At 38.3% G+C, this 17,009-nt stretch overlaps 1 protein-coding gene across 2 annotated transcripts; it reads right to left on the bottom strand.

Moving 5' to 3' along the window:
• Window positions 1-805: 805 nt before the first annotated feature.
• On the bottom strand, window positions 806-16,179 carry LOC128018594 (importin subunit alpha-4). 2 transcript variants are annotated; one of them, XM_052604205.1, is made up of 17 exons: window positions 16,046-16,179; window positions 11,058-11,102; window positions 8,638-8,727; window positions 8,419-8,448; window positions 8,193-8,245; window positions 7,811-7,906; window positions 6,957-7,042; window positions 6,758-6,844; window positions 6,067-6,245; window positions 5,491-5,535; window positions 5,064-5,195; window positions 4,841-4,969; window positions 4,574-4,678; window positions 4,043-4,114; window positions 3,795-3,957; window positions 3,549-3,643; window positions 806-3,394 (listed from the first exon to the last, which is right to left on the bottom strand). In XM_052604205.1, the coding sequence occupies exons 1-17, from the start codon at window positions 16,112-16,114 to the stop codon at window positions 3,296-3,298; spliced, it is 1,575 nt and encodes a 524-aa protein (XP_052460165.1). In that variant the 5' UTR covers window positions 16,115-16,179; the 3' UTR covers window positions 806-3,295. The 2 variants fall into 2 exon arrangements, with proteins under 2 accessions (XP_052460165.1, XP_052460173.1); XM_052604213.1 differs by having other exon boundaries at window positions 6,076-6,245.
• Between the last annotated feature and the right edge of the window lie 830 nt (window positions 16,180-17,009).

The raw sequence follows: 17,009 nt of genomic DNA, 5'->3' as shown, positions 1-17,009 counted from the left end.
GGCCAGTTGATGTGTTCTTTGGCAAATTGTAACCTCTTCTGCACATGCCTTTTTTTTAACAGAGGGACTTTGCGGGGGATTCTTGAAAATAGATTAGCTTCACACAGACGTCTTCTAACCGTCACAGTACTTACAGGTAACTCCAGACTGTCTTTGATCATCCTGGAGGTGATCATTGGCTGAGCCTTTGCCATTCTGGTTATTCTTCTATCCATTTTGATGGTTGTCTTCCGTTTTCTTCCACGTCTCTCTGGTTTTGCTCTCCATTTTAAGGCATTGGAGATCATTTTAGCTGAACAGCCTATCATTTTTTGCACCTCTTTATAGGTTTTCCCCTCTCTAATCAACTTTTTAATCAAAGTACGCTGTTCTTCTGAACAATGTCTTGAACGACCCATTTTCCTCAGCTTTCAAATGCATGTTCAACAAGTGTTGGCTTCATCCTTAAATAGGGGCCACCTGATTCACACCTGTTTCTTCACAAAATTGATGACCTCAGTGATTGAATGCCACACTGCTATTTTTTTGAACACACCCCTTTCAACTAATTCAACTAATTGCCCAATTGCACAGCCTTAAGAGCGTGCATATCATGAATGCTGGGTCTCATTTGTTTTCTGAGAATCTACTGAACCTACTGGTAACTTGTTTGCCACGTAGCAATAAAAAAATATACGAAAAACCTTGATTATTCTGGTTAGTCACATTGTACTGCTATTATTTTGAACAAGTATATGCCAGAACAGGGTCAAAAAGGAAAGCAAACGGGTAAAAGAGAAGAGACACCAAAGCATTAGAAGGTCAATTATAAAAGTGCAATAAAAAGGATGGCTAACAGCAAGTTTATTTTGGTTAGGTTCATTGATACATTAAGCACGTCCTGAGGGAGTGAGGAGTGAAAGATGTGTTGCCATAGAAAGGTGGCGGTGGGGAGGGGAGATGGATTGGTGGAGAATTGTGGGTAATTGTGATCCATATGAAAAGAATGACAAGGGAGCAAAATGGAAGTTAAGGGGACCAATTACAAGTCAGCCAGCAGACTAGAGGAGAATTTAATAAGAATTATACTATACTCCAGAGAACGTCTCATCGTAAAGTCCAGAGATAGGCAGACATGACACCCAAAAGACCCCATATTAGAAGCAGCTCCAATGCAACGTGGTAGGCATTATGAACCTTTTTTAGTTACTTTGAAATGAAAAACAAAAGGCACAATGAATTTCAACTCATTCTTTATCTTTAATATGCACAAGAGTTGAAAAAAAAAATACTGATGAGCCACCTTAAAGAGAAATTCAGTTCTAAAATTTATAAAAACATACAAACAATCAGAGGCCAAAATGCGATCGATCGCTTTTTTAGATTCTTTTTTTCTTTAGCAAGTAAAAATCTTGCAACAAGCAATAAGCTTGTATCCATTTCTGATACAAGACAAAACTTCTTTAAAGTGGCTCGTTTTCTAGTTGCCTAGATAAGTTCATGAATTTCAAACCTGTTTTTTTCTTTTCGTTCAACAATAATGTCTAATTCAAAAATCATCAGGGCTGCCTTCAGCTTCCTTACTGTCTTTTTCAGCAGTTTGTGGCCCAAACATAACTGCTTTATTTCAAATGCATTTTCCCCATACATCCCTTTACAAGTTAATGCACAGGGAAAAAAGAAAGGAAAAAAAAAAAACATCCAGTCATAACAGTAAGTAAGCCCAATTTCCAAATAATGGCAATCATTTGCCATTACAAACAAAATTTAAATCAAAATAGAACAAACAAACAAAAACAACCCCTATTGGCTGTAAATCAATAATCACAATGTTAATATTGTTCTGTAGCATCCCAACAATGTCTAAGTGTGGTAGCTTCGCATTATATACCTAAACAAGAAATATACTTTTATTTTAGTTGGTACAATTAGATTTTGTAATAAGTGAAATAAGATTAAAAACCAACTAAACAAAAAAAGTAACCACTATATCATGGATCTCCTTTCCCCATTGCTTGTATAGTCAAAATTAAGCGAACATCGCTCTTCACTTACATTAAGCAATAAAATGGGAAAAACAAAAGTGTGCACGTAAGACTGGAAAAAAACTCCAAAAAGCGGAAGCTCCACCGATCAAAAAAAAAAAAAAAAGATTTCACAATCCAATCACTGTTGCAAAGTTTCTTGTGGTTTTGACTACAGAGTGACGAAATGAACGGATTCAGTGAAAATATCCTCCAACCGGTTACAACTGGGGTTATCCCCAATGAACTTATTACTATGGTTAGACAGGAAGCAGAGAAGATGAATCCAGAAAATAAAGCGCTGCCAGAGCACCCTTTTTAAGCAGAAAGACCAGTTAATGTTATCTCAAAAGACTTCCAAAGGTTGTGGCGGCCCTTTAAAAGTCCTGACCAAATCGCATAGGATCCTCCATTGACATGTCCGACAGTCCCACTGCAAACCAAAAAAGATCGGCACAATGAATGTCCACTACACTATCGCTGCAGAAGTTCGAAAATGAGGGTGCTTGTCTGGCTTAAATGTGATTTTCTCCATTTAAGTTTGTGTGATCTTCTGATGTGATTTTTTCTTCATTATCTTCAGTGTTTTGTAAATATCCATAATTTCAGGATGAAGAAAAAGCAAGAGTTGGTGGCGATAATTTAAGTTCTGTTTACACACCACATATTTATAGACACTCCCTTCCCACATTTGAGTAATATTCCAGGGATGACCCATTATAGGCTAGTTCACAGATTTCGGATAAATGAGGGAGGGGGTCCAAATGGCTTAACACAGTCAAGGCTGGACGTATAGAGTTGGGTGTTTTGGCTGAGACTTTAAGATCATGACCAGAAATGCAACATTTTGAGGGAAGGACTTTCTTGGAAACAGAAGAAAATCCCTGCCTTTGTATTTCAGGAGTATCTCTCTCTTTTATCTTCCTTGGCTGATATGATGGCTGGTACAACAACAGAAGTTCCTATTATTGTTCATGCTCACCTACGAGTGTGAGTGAGTGAGGGAGTTTGTGAAAGAGCAAAATCTATATACTTTTTTTTTTTTGGCAACTGCAGTATAATGACTTTTTTTTTTTCTTCCACGTCTTGAAGTAGCTGAGATCCATCCATGTTTTGAGTGGCATTGAGACTTCAGTGCTAGTTTCTTCTGTGTGAGTGAGTGTCGTTTCTGAGCATGGTGACTGGTTGGTTTTTCTGGTTAGTGAGTGGTTGGTAGGTGATGGGTCAGTAGGTGGCAGGGGCTGAGGAGCAGCTGGGAAACCCACCATTCCTAAGTTTGAAGCTCTGGATGTCTAGAACTTGAACTCCTTTGTTTGCAGGTTAGAGGATGGATCAAAGTTAAATGTGCCTCCCTGGGTGGCCTCAGGAATCAGGCTGGGGTCCTCATCAATCTACAAGCAGAACCAGACATTATTAACCAGATATCAACTGATAATTCAAATCTAGAACAGAACCCCCAACAAATAAAGCCCACAAGCAACAACACATCCATGCGTCAAACACTGTACAGAGATACATGCCAAGAACTGAGAGATTGAGACTCACATCGTCTCCTGAAAAGTACTGATCTATGATTTCAAAAGCAAGTTTATAGATGTCCTCATTTTCATGCTGCTGTAGGTTCTCAATTTTTTCCAATCCTGAAACACAGAAGCAAGATTACTGCTGATCTTTTTTTACAAAATAAGTAAAAACTCATTTTGGACTAATCTGCTGGTCATTTATCACAATACAACCAAAAGCGATGGTCTAAATTTAAAGACTACCAATTTCTGTACTTGTATGCATTACCTCCACACTCTTCGATGATCTCAGCAATTGTGCTGGCTTCCTCCCCAGCCATGATGAGGATGTTTTTCAGTCCATCGAGAACCACCTGGACCACCTGAGAGTCTTTCACTGACAGTAGGTTGCAGAAGGGCGGGATCACGTTTTGCTGGACCAAGTACTCCACCTGCCAATTACATCAAGGTAACCAATGAACAAGCATGAAAAGAAAAGTAGCTCAAAATAAGAGCTTCATCTGGAATGGTTCATACCTGATCCTTTCTTCCACTTATTGTCAAGTTGCTAATGGCCCATGCAGCCTCCTTCTGTGTTCCAAAATCACCCTGTTTGGAAATGCCAAGACATATCAGACATCAAATTGAAGATCAAGCACTGTTTAGTTATAGAGTGTCTGAACTGGACTCATCAGAGTCTAGATTCGAGCTCTAGAATTTATTTCTGATGCCATACAAAAGATTATTAATAGTGAAAGAACATTATTAATACTAAAAACATAATATTACCTTTTTTTTTTTTTTTTTTTTTTTACATTTTCTCAAAATATGAGTTGGTCAATCCGATTCTAGGATGTTTCAAGTGGTTACTTATTGGCCCCTTATTGCTTATTGGTCTATTGGTGTATATAAAAAAAGGAAAAACGCAACGTAGAAACCTTTTCACAACTTGTCTCAAGATTTTTGGACCCCACAGTATATATAATGTAGCAATGCTGAAATTAGGAGCTGTAATGAACGCTAAAATAAAAAGTGGGCATAGAGCAGGCTATGCAGATGAAGTCTCACCTTGGCAAGCTGGTGAATGATCATGGGTATGAGCCCAGCATCTATTACAGCCTGCACCTGCTGCTGGTTACCTGCTGTTATATTGGACAGGAACCACACTGCCTCCTGCAGGGAAGAACAGACGCGTCTCAGATGTATTCTAAACATGAGCCACAGTGCTTACACTGGGACTGGGGAGATTTCGGGAGACACTTATGAAATTATGCAAGTAAATGTTTGGGTTTCATCATCGATTACATTCCACACAGAGGGTGTTGTCTGTCTCACCTTATTGATCTTCTCTTTGGGGTGTGTGAGCAGGTTGGAAAAGTGAGAGAGGACATCACAGTTGAGCACCACCTGAGTCTGCTCATCCGTCCCTGTTACAATGTTCCCCACTGCTCTCAGCGCTGCAGTCTGAGCAGAGGATATACAAACACTTTTACAGTAAGCCTCTGTGTGTGTTTTAATGTATATAAATGGTATTTAACATAAATGGTTGTATTTTTACCTGAACTTTGACCTCTTGGTGGCTGAGCAGTGGAACAAGGAAGGGGACGACACCGGAGTCTATTACCATCTGAATCTGCTCATTACCTCCATCTGTCAGATACGACAGAGCCCACACTGTGTCTACCAGGATCTAGAGGAAAGAGGAGATTTTAGTGATCTAAACTCAGACTCTGTTTCTACCATTTATTACACCGCTGTCTGCTTGGTTAATTGTAACACTGAGAAATAAATTGACAATTTTTTTTTTTTTATTGGAGGATTTGTCAAAATAATGCAATAAAAACAAAATTCATGTTTTATGTTTAACTACTTATTTGACAAGAAGCCGTATAACAGTTTTTGCAAAATAAATCCCCCCAAGGCAATAGAACACCCTTTTATTGTGTAATAATAACTAAAGAATAATGTAAATCTCTTGTACTTACATTTATATCTGTATGATATATGAGTACACAAAGGGCAGGGAGAATCTGTGAGTGAAAAACGAAATGTGTTTAGAAATTGACATTTTATTTTAAACCACCAGACTGAAAGAATAAGCAAACAGCATGTAAACATGAAATTAGCTGCAGGACAACAAGAATATTCATTAGGCCTGCCATCTACGAAACAGTTGTTATATCACACACACACAGAGTGAAAACACAGTCTAATGATTTCCTAGCAGCAGGAGGTACAATATGTTCCTTTCAACTCAAAGCTACACCTCCACATTACAGGCAAGAGGAGAAAATGAAAATGATTAAAATACTGGCATGTCGTTTACACAGCATAAGGAAACACATTTCATATTATTGAGAGAGGGCGAGTCTAAAGTAAAATACAATTTTGACATAATATCGTACACAATCTTTAAGATATTGCGGCAGTGATGCTTTACTGGATAGAATGCCAGTTTATAAAGTCCTTCATACATACAAATAAGTCAAACAGCCATAGACCAAGCATTATTTTTACCAACGCAAAGAAATAGTGTATGAAGGGCACAAACAAACACTCACAGTCCTCACCTCTTGTACTGTTTCCATAGGTGGTGGTGGGTCTTTGTTTCGGCACAGGTTGACAATGACCCAGGTAACGTTTCTCAAGAAGGTTATGGGGATGGATGGATTAATAAACGACAACAGAGGTTTGACCACACCGAGCGAGATGACGTAATCTCGACACTGAGGTCCATCACCTGCAAAGGGCCCATGAAACAAGCACGCGTGTTAAGTTCTGATGAGCAACTCAGCTGTTACATCTCCCAAATTATGGACCACCATTTTTGGGATAAATTTAAAGACAATTTCTTACTAAAGAAATTCAAATTTCAAAATGAAAGAAAAAAAGGAAAAACCTATTTGCACCGAGAGCAAAACAAATTTATTGAACAAAAAGTGAATAAACTCCAGTACTATAGGTGGCGCAATGCAAGTACAGGATTGATGGGTCATGAACCATCAAAATTAGTAAATAAATAAATACAAAAGGTAAAATTACAGATTCTCCCTTTGGTGTTTTAATGTTGGTTGAACCAACAGCTTTCAGTGTGTTAATGCCACCAAATATGCATGAAGCAGCTGCACGACACCCAAAAGTACACGTGTTACACATATTACTCTCATTGGTTTCAATTTAATTTCTTGTTCTCATTTTGAGTTACAAAATTCTGAGGCAGTAGCAGTATGAGGACCTTTCTAAGTTACTAACCAATGATGTTTCCCAGCGCCCACACGGCCTGCTCACACACGTTCTGATGAGGAGAGTGGAGCAGTCTCAAAAACAATGGGACAGCATCTACACAGTCAGAGAGAAGAATGAGAGAACATGCACACCGATCAGCTACACGCAGAACAGATGAAGTCAAAACAGACTGATCAAGCAGACAAAGCCTGTCCAAACAACTTACTGGATTTGACCACTGCCTGTGTCTGCGAAGACGTCCCTGATGCAATGTTGGTCAAAGCCCAGGCAGCTTCGAACTGCAATGAAGGACTGATGAAGAAAGAAGACAAGTAAGTTCATTCATTGTCCATTATTTATTTAAAATGTATTTTTTTTTTTATTCTGATGCATTTTCATTAATTTTCCAGTAATTTGTGAACAAATGGATGAAGGTTGAAATTTATTGGACAGATGTTGAAAAGGTGGATTTCCATTTCTGTATCAGATACCAATCCTTATTTATCCTCATAGATATGCATTTAAAAGATGCTGATTGTGTATAATACACACACAACCCCTCAAAAGTTTGTAAAAAAATTTGTAAGATGTTTTTAAAAGAAATCTCTTATACTCTTCAAGGCTGCTTTTATTTGATCAAAATACTGCAAAAAAAATCTGAAACATTATCACAATTTAAAATGCATGCTTTTTTTCCATACTTAAAAAGTAATTTTCCTTTGATGGTAAAGCTGAACTTTCAGCATCATTACTCCAGTCTTCAGTGTCACATGATCCTTCAGAAATCATTCTAATATCCTGATTTGGAAACATTTCCTATTTTGAACAGTTAATATTATAATGCTTAATATTTTCGTAAAATACATTTTGATCAATTTAAAGCATATGTGCTGAATTAATAAAAATAATAAAAAACATTAATCTCTCTCATCCTCTCTCTCATACACATTTTCTCAACTATTATTCAAGATGACATTCAGAACTTCACTGACTCTGATGCACGTTTGTACACAGACAGCACAATAAAAAAAGATACCATTAATTAGGAATACTTTCACTCAGTGGCATGTAGTTACTCACTTGTCATCCCTCTCCAGGCATTTGACTAAGATTGGAAGGATTCCACATTTTATCAAGTCGTCTATGGGGGGATTTCTGTCACTTGAGAGTAATTTTCTGTAAGGATGGAAAAGCGATATCTTTCAGCACTCCAAACACATGCCAGCAGTGTTAACAATTCATTTCTGAGACCAATCCAGCCGAATATATTTAATTACAAGCATAATTAACAAAGTATTCAATATTTCTGTTTTGTGTAAGGCTGTTCACTTTCAGCTGATCAACAATGTGAATTAAAAAAGCAAAAAGTGTCCATTCAGATATGTTGATTTAAGGCTATGAGAGATGTTTTTAGAATTCATTGTGTAACAGATGCAAATCTTTTCATTTTCAAACACTTTACCTGGCTGCCTGCACTGCACTGAGCTGCACCACAGCATTGTCACTGGTGGCGTTCTGTAGTGAAAAGATGAGAAATGGAGAATTAGAGGAAGAAGGGCCTGGTCACACCCACACAAACTTTGTGAAGTGTAGTGCTGATGTGTGCTGACCCTCTGAATCGGTTCTTTATCAGAGTCAATGCCTCTCTTACCAGCACCATTTAATAACACCACACTCCAGAATCTTACCTGTAAGATGGCATCTAGCGTTACATTTTGCTGAAGAGAAAATAGAGAGAAAAAAAGTTGAGACAAATTATAAAAACTACTACTTGTTCATATTTTTGTGAGCTCTGAGCAATACATGTAAAAAGCCTTTTTGGCTGTATTTGGAAGAGTATCTTAATAAACTATATAAAGGAAAATGGAAGATGTGGAGTAAGATGAAATAAGAAGAAAGCCTCTTACTCCTTTGAAATCAGAGTCCGCATCGGAGTCTTCCAGACTCTCTTCCTGTGGAACATTTCGTTTCTTCAGGAGATGCTCGTCTCTTTTGTTCTGTTCGGATTGAGACATCAGATAAATAGCAGGTCCTTGGTGATACTTTGCACTTAATAAATGCATCATGAAATCATAAAGACCTAAACAAATGCAAACTCTGACTTTAGACTCAATGCATTTGAGGAAGTAAGAGAATGCATCATCTTATTAATTTCATGTATATTTAACAAAGCTTTATTTATTTTTAAAGACATTATATCACACGCATTTCCTCTAAGGAGGTTTTTTGTAAAGCTGTGCCTTTAAGATATCAAACTTCTTCAGTACAGTGGTTCAGTGTGGATCACACTGAAAAACCTTGTTAAATATAACATTAGCTGCTTGTTTTTAACACTGGGATCCTTTAGAAGGATCTGCAGAGTGGAAGGTGCTACACAAAGACAAACACCATATTTTATGGACTTCACCATATTTTGAGAGTTGCTCTAGTGTTTAGCAATTTCAGAGCACCAAATAAATTGACAAATTAATGTGTACAGTTGTGCGCTAATATCTCACTTTTGCTGCTTCATCTGAAAAACTCATTTTTTTCACAAAAATTTAAATATTCAATCTTCTTTCGCATGATACAGCCCGTTAATTAATATCAATTAATTAGAATTAAAAAGCACTATAACCGAAACCTTAAAAATGGCAACCGACGAAAGGAACACAAAATAACTAGTGGTTATACACAGTGTGAGAAAATAATGTGAGCATGAGTCGTCTGTGACTCTAATGTTGGAGCAAACTGGAATGCAAGAGGAATGTCTCACACACACACACACACACACACAGAGCAGGACAGCCGCATTCTGTCCGATTCCTCTGGGCTGAGAGTCTAACTGCCTAATATGGCCAGGACTTGCTGTGTCACCCAATCCAGCCCCAAATTATTCAACAACATCGAGGCTGTACGACTACACTTCAGATTCTACAGCTGGGTAGAAACCCACAAAAACGCAGGTAGTTCTAGCAAGGTCCCGAGTTCCTTGCCAAAAGATATGTGGGATGAGGGAAGCCCTCTCATGACAAACCTTCTTCTTGGGGTGCAGCCAGCCAGGGGCCCTGTGACCACGGATAGTGTGACCCAAATACAGCAAGCGCAAACGGATCTCCAACAGAAACGGCTCACCAGAGGATAGAACAAAGCCACGAGAAGGCCTCGACAGCAAGACATTCTGATGTTTTATAACCCATTTGAATAAATTATATTTATATTACTATTGTATAGTCAACTAGACAATCTATTTCTGCCAAATTAGCAGGAAAGAATACTTCATGGCATACATAGTAATAAACACATTGCAAATACCAAATACATTTAAATATTAGTTTTCATGAGCTATTCCAAAATTACACCAGAATGACAATACTACACTCGACACTCAGTGTTTGGTCAAAATTACACTAAACATACGGAGATGGCTTGCTTCCAATGTTCAAGTCTGACAGAAAATCCTAAATGCAGTGAGGCAAGAACGAAGCCTCCATGCACACCTCCATGCATCACCACCTGCTTAATTCTACTATTATGCATGAAGAGACTCTAGAGAGCTCCATGCTCAGGCCAGATTTAAACGACTTCTGTTTCCTCAATTGCATCACCTCACACACAGCACCGCAACTGCACACAAATTCTCAAAGTGATGCCAAGAGGTTATCACAAGGTGGGATAGTTAGCAGGAAACGCATGTGACATCTCACTAGCGATATCTGATGAATGATATTGCGATATATACAATGAATATGTACAGCATATTTATGGTAATTTCACTGGCAAGCTACATTTAAGCATTATTAGGTTAGTTTGATAGCACTGAAACGGTAATATATTGTAGTATTTTTGTCACTGATAAACGAGAAATATCATTACAACACCTGTGAATCATTTTGATACATTTTAAATGAGTCAGCGTCTACAAGTTCACAGATCATTTTATACCCTTTCAGAGCAAAAGCAAAAAGAATTGCTAGCAAATACTGCCCAAAAATATATATAATTGTTTTATCTCTATAGCCCGGCCCGAAATGAGACTGAGAAACTATTCAGTGAATACAAATCTCAAGTGTGCACTGAATCACTACAATAAACGGAGCTTAATGTTGTCACTGAGAGTGCACATAGTTATTTAAGAATGGGGAGCTAAAGCTGATGAGAATCCAGTGTTGTAAAGCTGGTTTATTTCAACTAACATTCTCTGATGAATCACATGCAATGCGTCAGAATGAACTTAAGCTGCACACTGTAGCTTTAAAACATCCACCCTGAGAAAGCCTGTAAATGAACTGTAAATATGGAAATACACCTGTAACTATGATAGACCTCACATTTATCGTGAACTTACCTTTCTCAGTTCTACCGTCACTTCATTGCGATGTCTTCGCATCGTCTGAAAAAGAATGAAACAAATAGATTAACTTTGTACAGTACGACAAATCTAAGATATAAACAGTGACAGAAAAGGAAGAACAATTCTGAGAAGACTCTTTAAATATAAAGTTGTATGAGGAAAAGGTGCCCATGCATTGGCAGAGTATGGCTTTGTTACTGCTTGAAGTTTAATACTTTGGTTTAGCAGTTTGTTCAAAGCCACAAGTGATTAATTCACTTACACGAAGGTGACACCCTATAATACTGAATGAACTGAAGAATTTGAAACAAAATGCAACATTAATGGCAACTAAAGTCTGGCCACTCCAGCAGAACAAAGAGGCAGTCACCCGTGGTAACCATGGTGACGGCAGAACCCAGCATTCTAATAGAACTGTTGCTCGAAAGCCACCAGAACACACACCTGCATCACACATGTACTTATCACAGTACCTTTAAACATTACAAAGTCAAATAAATACAAAAATACACAGGGTGTTTTCATTTTATGTCGACTTTACACTATGGCAAAAATGGACAGACCACCCAACACAAGTGATTTTTCACCTTAACTTAAATAATAATAATAATTATAAAATATTAATACAGTTCTAATGGGACACAGAAGGAGAATCAGCAGCCAACGATGTAAAGACTGCACTTGCTGTGTGGTGGGGACGGTGGGACGGATCAGATTTGATCTTGTGACTAGGCATCCTAGTTCATGTTACAGCAAATCCTCACTGTGCCTTATGCAATCCAAAACCAAAGGAGAAAGCAAGAGGACCTACGGAAGCTGTTTCCGCCACTGAATAAAAAAGAAAAAAGGTTATTGCAACTTTTTATCTAAAAAGATATATAAAAAAAAATTACAATTGCACTCTATGAAGTCAGAAGTTTCTCTTGCAATTAAAAGTTTATCTCTCGCAATTCTGACTTGAATTGTGAGATATAAACTCGCAAATGAGAGTTAAAGTCACATTCTGGGGGGGGCTGATATGTTCTCAGAATTGCTATTTATATCTCACAATTTTGACTTTTTAACGTGCAATTACATGTTATAAAGACAGAATTGCGATTCAGAGAAAAGTCAGAATTTTGAGATTATATATCCAAGCTATGAGTTTATTTCTCAGAATTGAGAGTTTAGGTTTGCGATATATGTAAGGAGGTTCAAGCACTATTTGAGACTCAAAGCAAGAGTTCAATTAAAGCATTTGGCACATTCTTTTATTCAAAGTGACAAAGAGTGCATTGCACTTATAACTGCATTTCAATTCATGTCAAATTCTAATTTGTTTCTCCTGCACAAGCACCATGGCTCAATGTTAAACTAACACTAGGTCACAACTTGGCCCATTTCAGGAAACCAAATAAAAGCAAACAAATCTCACCACAAAGCAGATTCCTGGAGCCTCAACATGTATGGTATTTTAGCAGTGTATGCAATATGTATGAATCACAACAGAATGACACGAGGGCAGAACCGAGAGGTGGCACTCTATTAGTCAGCGTACCCTTGCTTCGCCGGTGACATGACAGCTTGCTACTCTAGAAACCATAATGACACTGTATGTGTGCGTGTGCTTGACAGGTTGCCAGCGTGGTCTGAGGACATGCGGTCTCTCTGCTGTAAGGTCCACGACATACTAATAGACAGGCTAACCGCATAGTAGCCACAAACATCAGGTTTGACTATCTTTTTAGACCATGCAGCTTGCAACACCAAGGTTATGTGTTCGAAAGTGTAAATAATACACAAATTACCCACACGATTTCACTAAAGCTTCTGAAAAATGCAAAACCGCAGGATGTAAATCTTACTAAGGGAAGGACTTCTAGTAATTCAATTTAGCTGGGTTGACAATGACTATCAATTTTAATTTATCTTCATTATAATAATCTCAAAATGGAGTCTTAAAACTATGCTGTTTAACGTTAATGCATAAACAAATCTTCACTCAACATTATATTTAGCACACCTGTAATTCAATAATCCCAATAAGCATAGTGTTTTCTCCGTTTTGAAAAGAAACCGTCTCAGCTTTCAAATTTTGTTCCTTTTATTTGTTTTATAACGTCAATGATCATCTCTTCTTCGTTACTATTATTAGCTATAGCTCTAAACAAATATTCAAAGAAACTTACTGAAATGTTTTTTCTCTCCAGTGTTTCAACCACATAAAAACATCAATGTAAGCTTGTAAACAAGCTAAAAAAAAAAAACTACAGAGAGGACTATTTCAATAAATATATATGCGCTGAATTGCAAATCAATCAAATCAAGCTCATGACTGAGAATCAAATAGTGAAATGTGTCAACACTCAGCCCTATAATCCGATTACAAATATATATTTTTTATATTGTGCAAATGTAAACAAACTCTTTGATCATTGTATATAAAGTATGACACGGCAGATTAATCAAAGCTTTTGTGTCTTTTTCCACAGCTATTTAACAAATGCAAAACACAGACAGAAGCACTTGTTACTCTCTCAGGGTGCTTTCACACCAGCTCGTGGACAAACTTGGAGTAGTGAGGAGGAGCGGAGCCTCATAGAAATTTGGTCAGATGACCATGAGCATGTCAGAGTTAAGAAGAATTAATGCACGCCTCCGCTTGAAGTTACGAGCGATTCCCGCTCGGCGTTTGCAGTGCATTAAGACGTTGTTTTCAAGCCGCATCCGCGCTTCATTATAGAAATTTATTGTTTGCATATTGTGGTGTATACAAACAATGTACTAGATTATGGCCAGGGCCAAAAACACCACCCGTGTAGTCGTCTCTCCATAGTTGGGTTGTCTCCGTGTTGTTTGCTGGCTTTCCCTCTTATGTTGGAATATACCCAAATGTAAATTCTGACCAATCGAAAAAAAAAAGTTTAGGAAATACGTCATGGCCAATGAGTGATGTGGATGTTGTCATGTGACTGCATTTTGGTTCGTTTCAACTGTGTCGGACCAAAGCATTCAGTGTGGTGTGAAAAGGAACCAAAAAAGCTACAATGTTTAATTGTTTGCCCTTGGTTCGGACCAAATGAACCGAACTAGACATATGAAAGCACCAGTTAGCTACGATTACATCTGTGTTATGGGCTAAATCTAGCAGCTAATAAGTCAAAGTATCCCACAGTTCGTTGCTGACCACATCAAATAAATCACCCTAGGAGCACAAGACGAGAAATATGAATCTGTTTTGCCAATTTCGCGAATAGCTGCAAAAGGGCGGCAACTTTGCCGGTTGAACCAGAGTCATGTGTGTCTGATGGCTGAGTCACACCCGCACCCCACAGTCGCAGTCCATTCACACCATTAATCTTAAAGGAGGCCTCTGGGGTTACTCGCATGAGCCCATGACAGAAGATGATGATGATTTCTAGTATCAACAGGGTAGGAGAGTAAATGAGTTCATTATAAATGTGATGGCAGCACCTTAACTTTCATACTACTCATCTGAAAGTGACTTTGAACACTCATTATGGTGGTCCTTTGGGTAAGAGGTGACATTTAATGAGATAGCTGCAATGTTTCAACTTAACTGCCTGTGTTTGGCTATAGATATCCATATAGAGATTCCAGATCTTTAAACAGTTGTATCTCAGCCAAATATTGTCCTAACCACAAACCATTCATCAATGGAAACCATATTTACTCTGCTTTCAGATTATGTAGAAACCTTAAATTGACCCTTATGACTGGTTTTGTGGTCCAGGGTCACATATAGTGCATTGTTTTACGTGAGCATACATGCGGGTAAAGTTTGATATAGTAGCTGTAGGTAGGAGTTATTAATTTATTTTGTGGCGATATTAAGGAGTATGAAACGTTTAAAGTTACGCTCAATTTCTAAATTTGGTGCAGTCACAAGCCTCTCTGGTGATGTGTATCAAAACCATGGTAAGTGATGAATATAAATGAAATTTCGCCCACCCCTGAGGAGTCAACTGAAAGTCATGTCATAAAACTTAAAGTAGGCTTTAAAATTAAATTTTATGTTAGTCACACAGTGTTCAAGCTAACCGCGGCAAGGAACAAAAAACTTCATTGCTGCATTATACAGTATAATCTAACATCTTAGGCACACCCCGACTTGATAATATTTCTAGGTTGCCTTGTTGCAGCCTACATTAAGGCTCAAGAGTACGACCGTCTGGAGGTCTTCATTGCCTTCAATCTTAAGGCAATAAAATCAGGTTTATTTAACTCTGGTGATCCTTACATGCTAACTGCCCCACCAAAGGACAATCTGATTGAAGAGAAAGAGATATGAAGCAGTAGTCTTTTCACATTTACATCTTTATTAAAACACCACGACCAGCTCTAATCATTGAACACGTCGATTAAAACCTACTACAGCACGCTTGCTGACCTGGTGCCACTAAACGACCAATAAAGAGGTCAGTTGTTGAGCTATGACCGGTTATGATCAGTTCAGTTCTGGAGAGATTGCTAAAGCCGGTTTAACACACCTGTCTCTGTCGCATATACCTGGTTCGCAAGTTATATTCCCTATTATGAGACCATGTTTAGGGTGTTTATCTTCTATAAATCAATGTTAAAAGTAGGAGTACGAAAAAACAGGAATAAACGGGCTGCTGGGCAATTAAACTGCCGCCTGCTAACAAGTTAGCCGTTAGCATACGTGCTAACACGATAATTCTGCATATTTTCGGCCCAGCGTACTTAAAATGTACAAATAACAGCAAAGCCAACAAACCGACCTTATAGACAAACCAGTCTTAATATTACACGACTATAACAACTCAAGTCGGTGTATAAGCCGCGATGAGCTGGTGAATACTGAAGTGTGTTTAAAGAGGCCTCTGTGTAGGCCGCGCCCGCTCCGCTCGATCCACAAACGCTCGCTCCGATCCGACACCGTGAAGCAGAACCACCGAGACTCGGAGTGGGGAAACCGACGTGTCAAACAGCACAGAGTCCAAAGTCTCTGGCGGGCTTACCTCCACATCTCGCCCCTTGTTTTTGAAGCTCTTGATGCGATGGTTTTCCAAGCCGGCGTTTTCGGCCATGGCTCTGTGTGTGTGTGTTTGCAGTCCCGACCGACGCGCGGAGCTCCGCTCAGGGAGGAGGCAGAGGGAGGGGATGGGAGGGGAGTCGCGCTGTCCGATTCGTGATTGAATCGTCCATTTGAGTCGGATCTTTTTTTAACGAGTCAATAACTCTCCGAGTCATTAAACAGTTATCTTCGTAAATATATTGTACTGGAAGAGAGAATGTTTATGACCCGACTGTTTGGCAGTTTTATAAACACGCATACCAGCGTTTTCTTTTATTTGTTTATAGTTATTGTATATAGTTATTTTATTATTATTACTATTCAAACGCAAAAATCAGCCGAGTGAATTTGTTTAGAGTAATGTATATGCAAATCATACTTCTAAATCACTTTATGCACATTTTAAGCTGAATCATACATGCAACACACTGAACGAGATATATTAAATTGCTTATTAATACTTCTGAACAGTCACCTGTGATGAAATATACATTTATGGATTGATTTATTCTAACTTTTTTAGACAAGTAATATGCCACTGATAAATGTTAGTGACCGTGATTAGTTAAATAATTGCTGGATCGTTATTTATTTATTTCATTATTTTTTGGACTGGTTCATTTTGGGAAAGAGCCGAATCCCAGAAATGAGTCGGATCCTCATCACTATGGGGGGACTCGATTTATGTACGTAGAACCGGGGTGGTGCAGAGCAGACGGAACACCGACTCCTGTATTGTAACTGTAATATGATTTATGTTTTTTTGACAATTAACAGGTCTTGTGGATGCATTCTACAGTTATACGCCACTTCATTATGGGGTTCCAGGTAAAGGATAATGATAAAAGGAGCAATGATTCTGCAGTGAAACATTACTGGAGTTAAGGCGAGGTGTTTCTTCGGACCCG

This window comes from Carassius gibelio, chromosome A1 (genome assembly GCF_023724105.1).
Source record: "Carassius gibelio isolate Cgi1373 ecotype wild population from Czech Republic chromosome A1, carGib1.2-hapl.c, whole genome shotgun sequence".
Taxonomy (NCBI): domain Eukaryota; kingdom Metazoa; phylum Chordata; class Actinopteri; order Cypriniformes; family Cyprinidae; genus Carassius; species Carassius gibelio.
The sequence above is the reverse complement of the archived record's forward strand: the minus strand, read 5'-3'. Positions and strand labels throughout refer to the sequence as shown.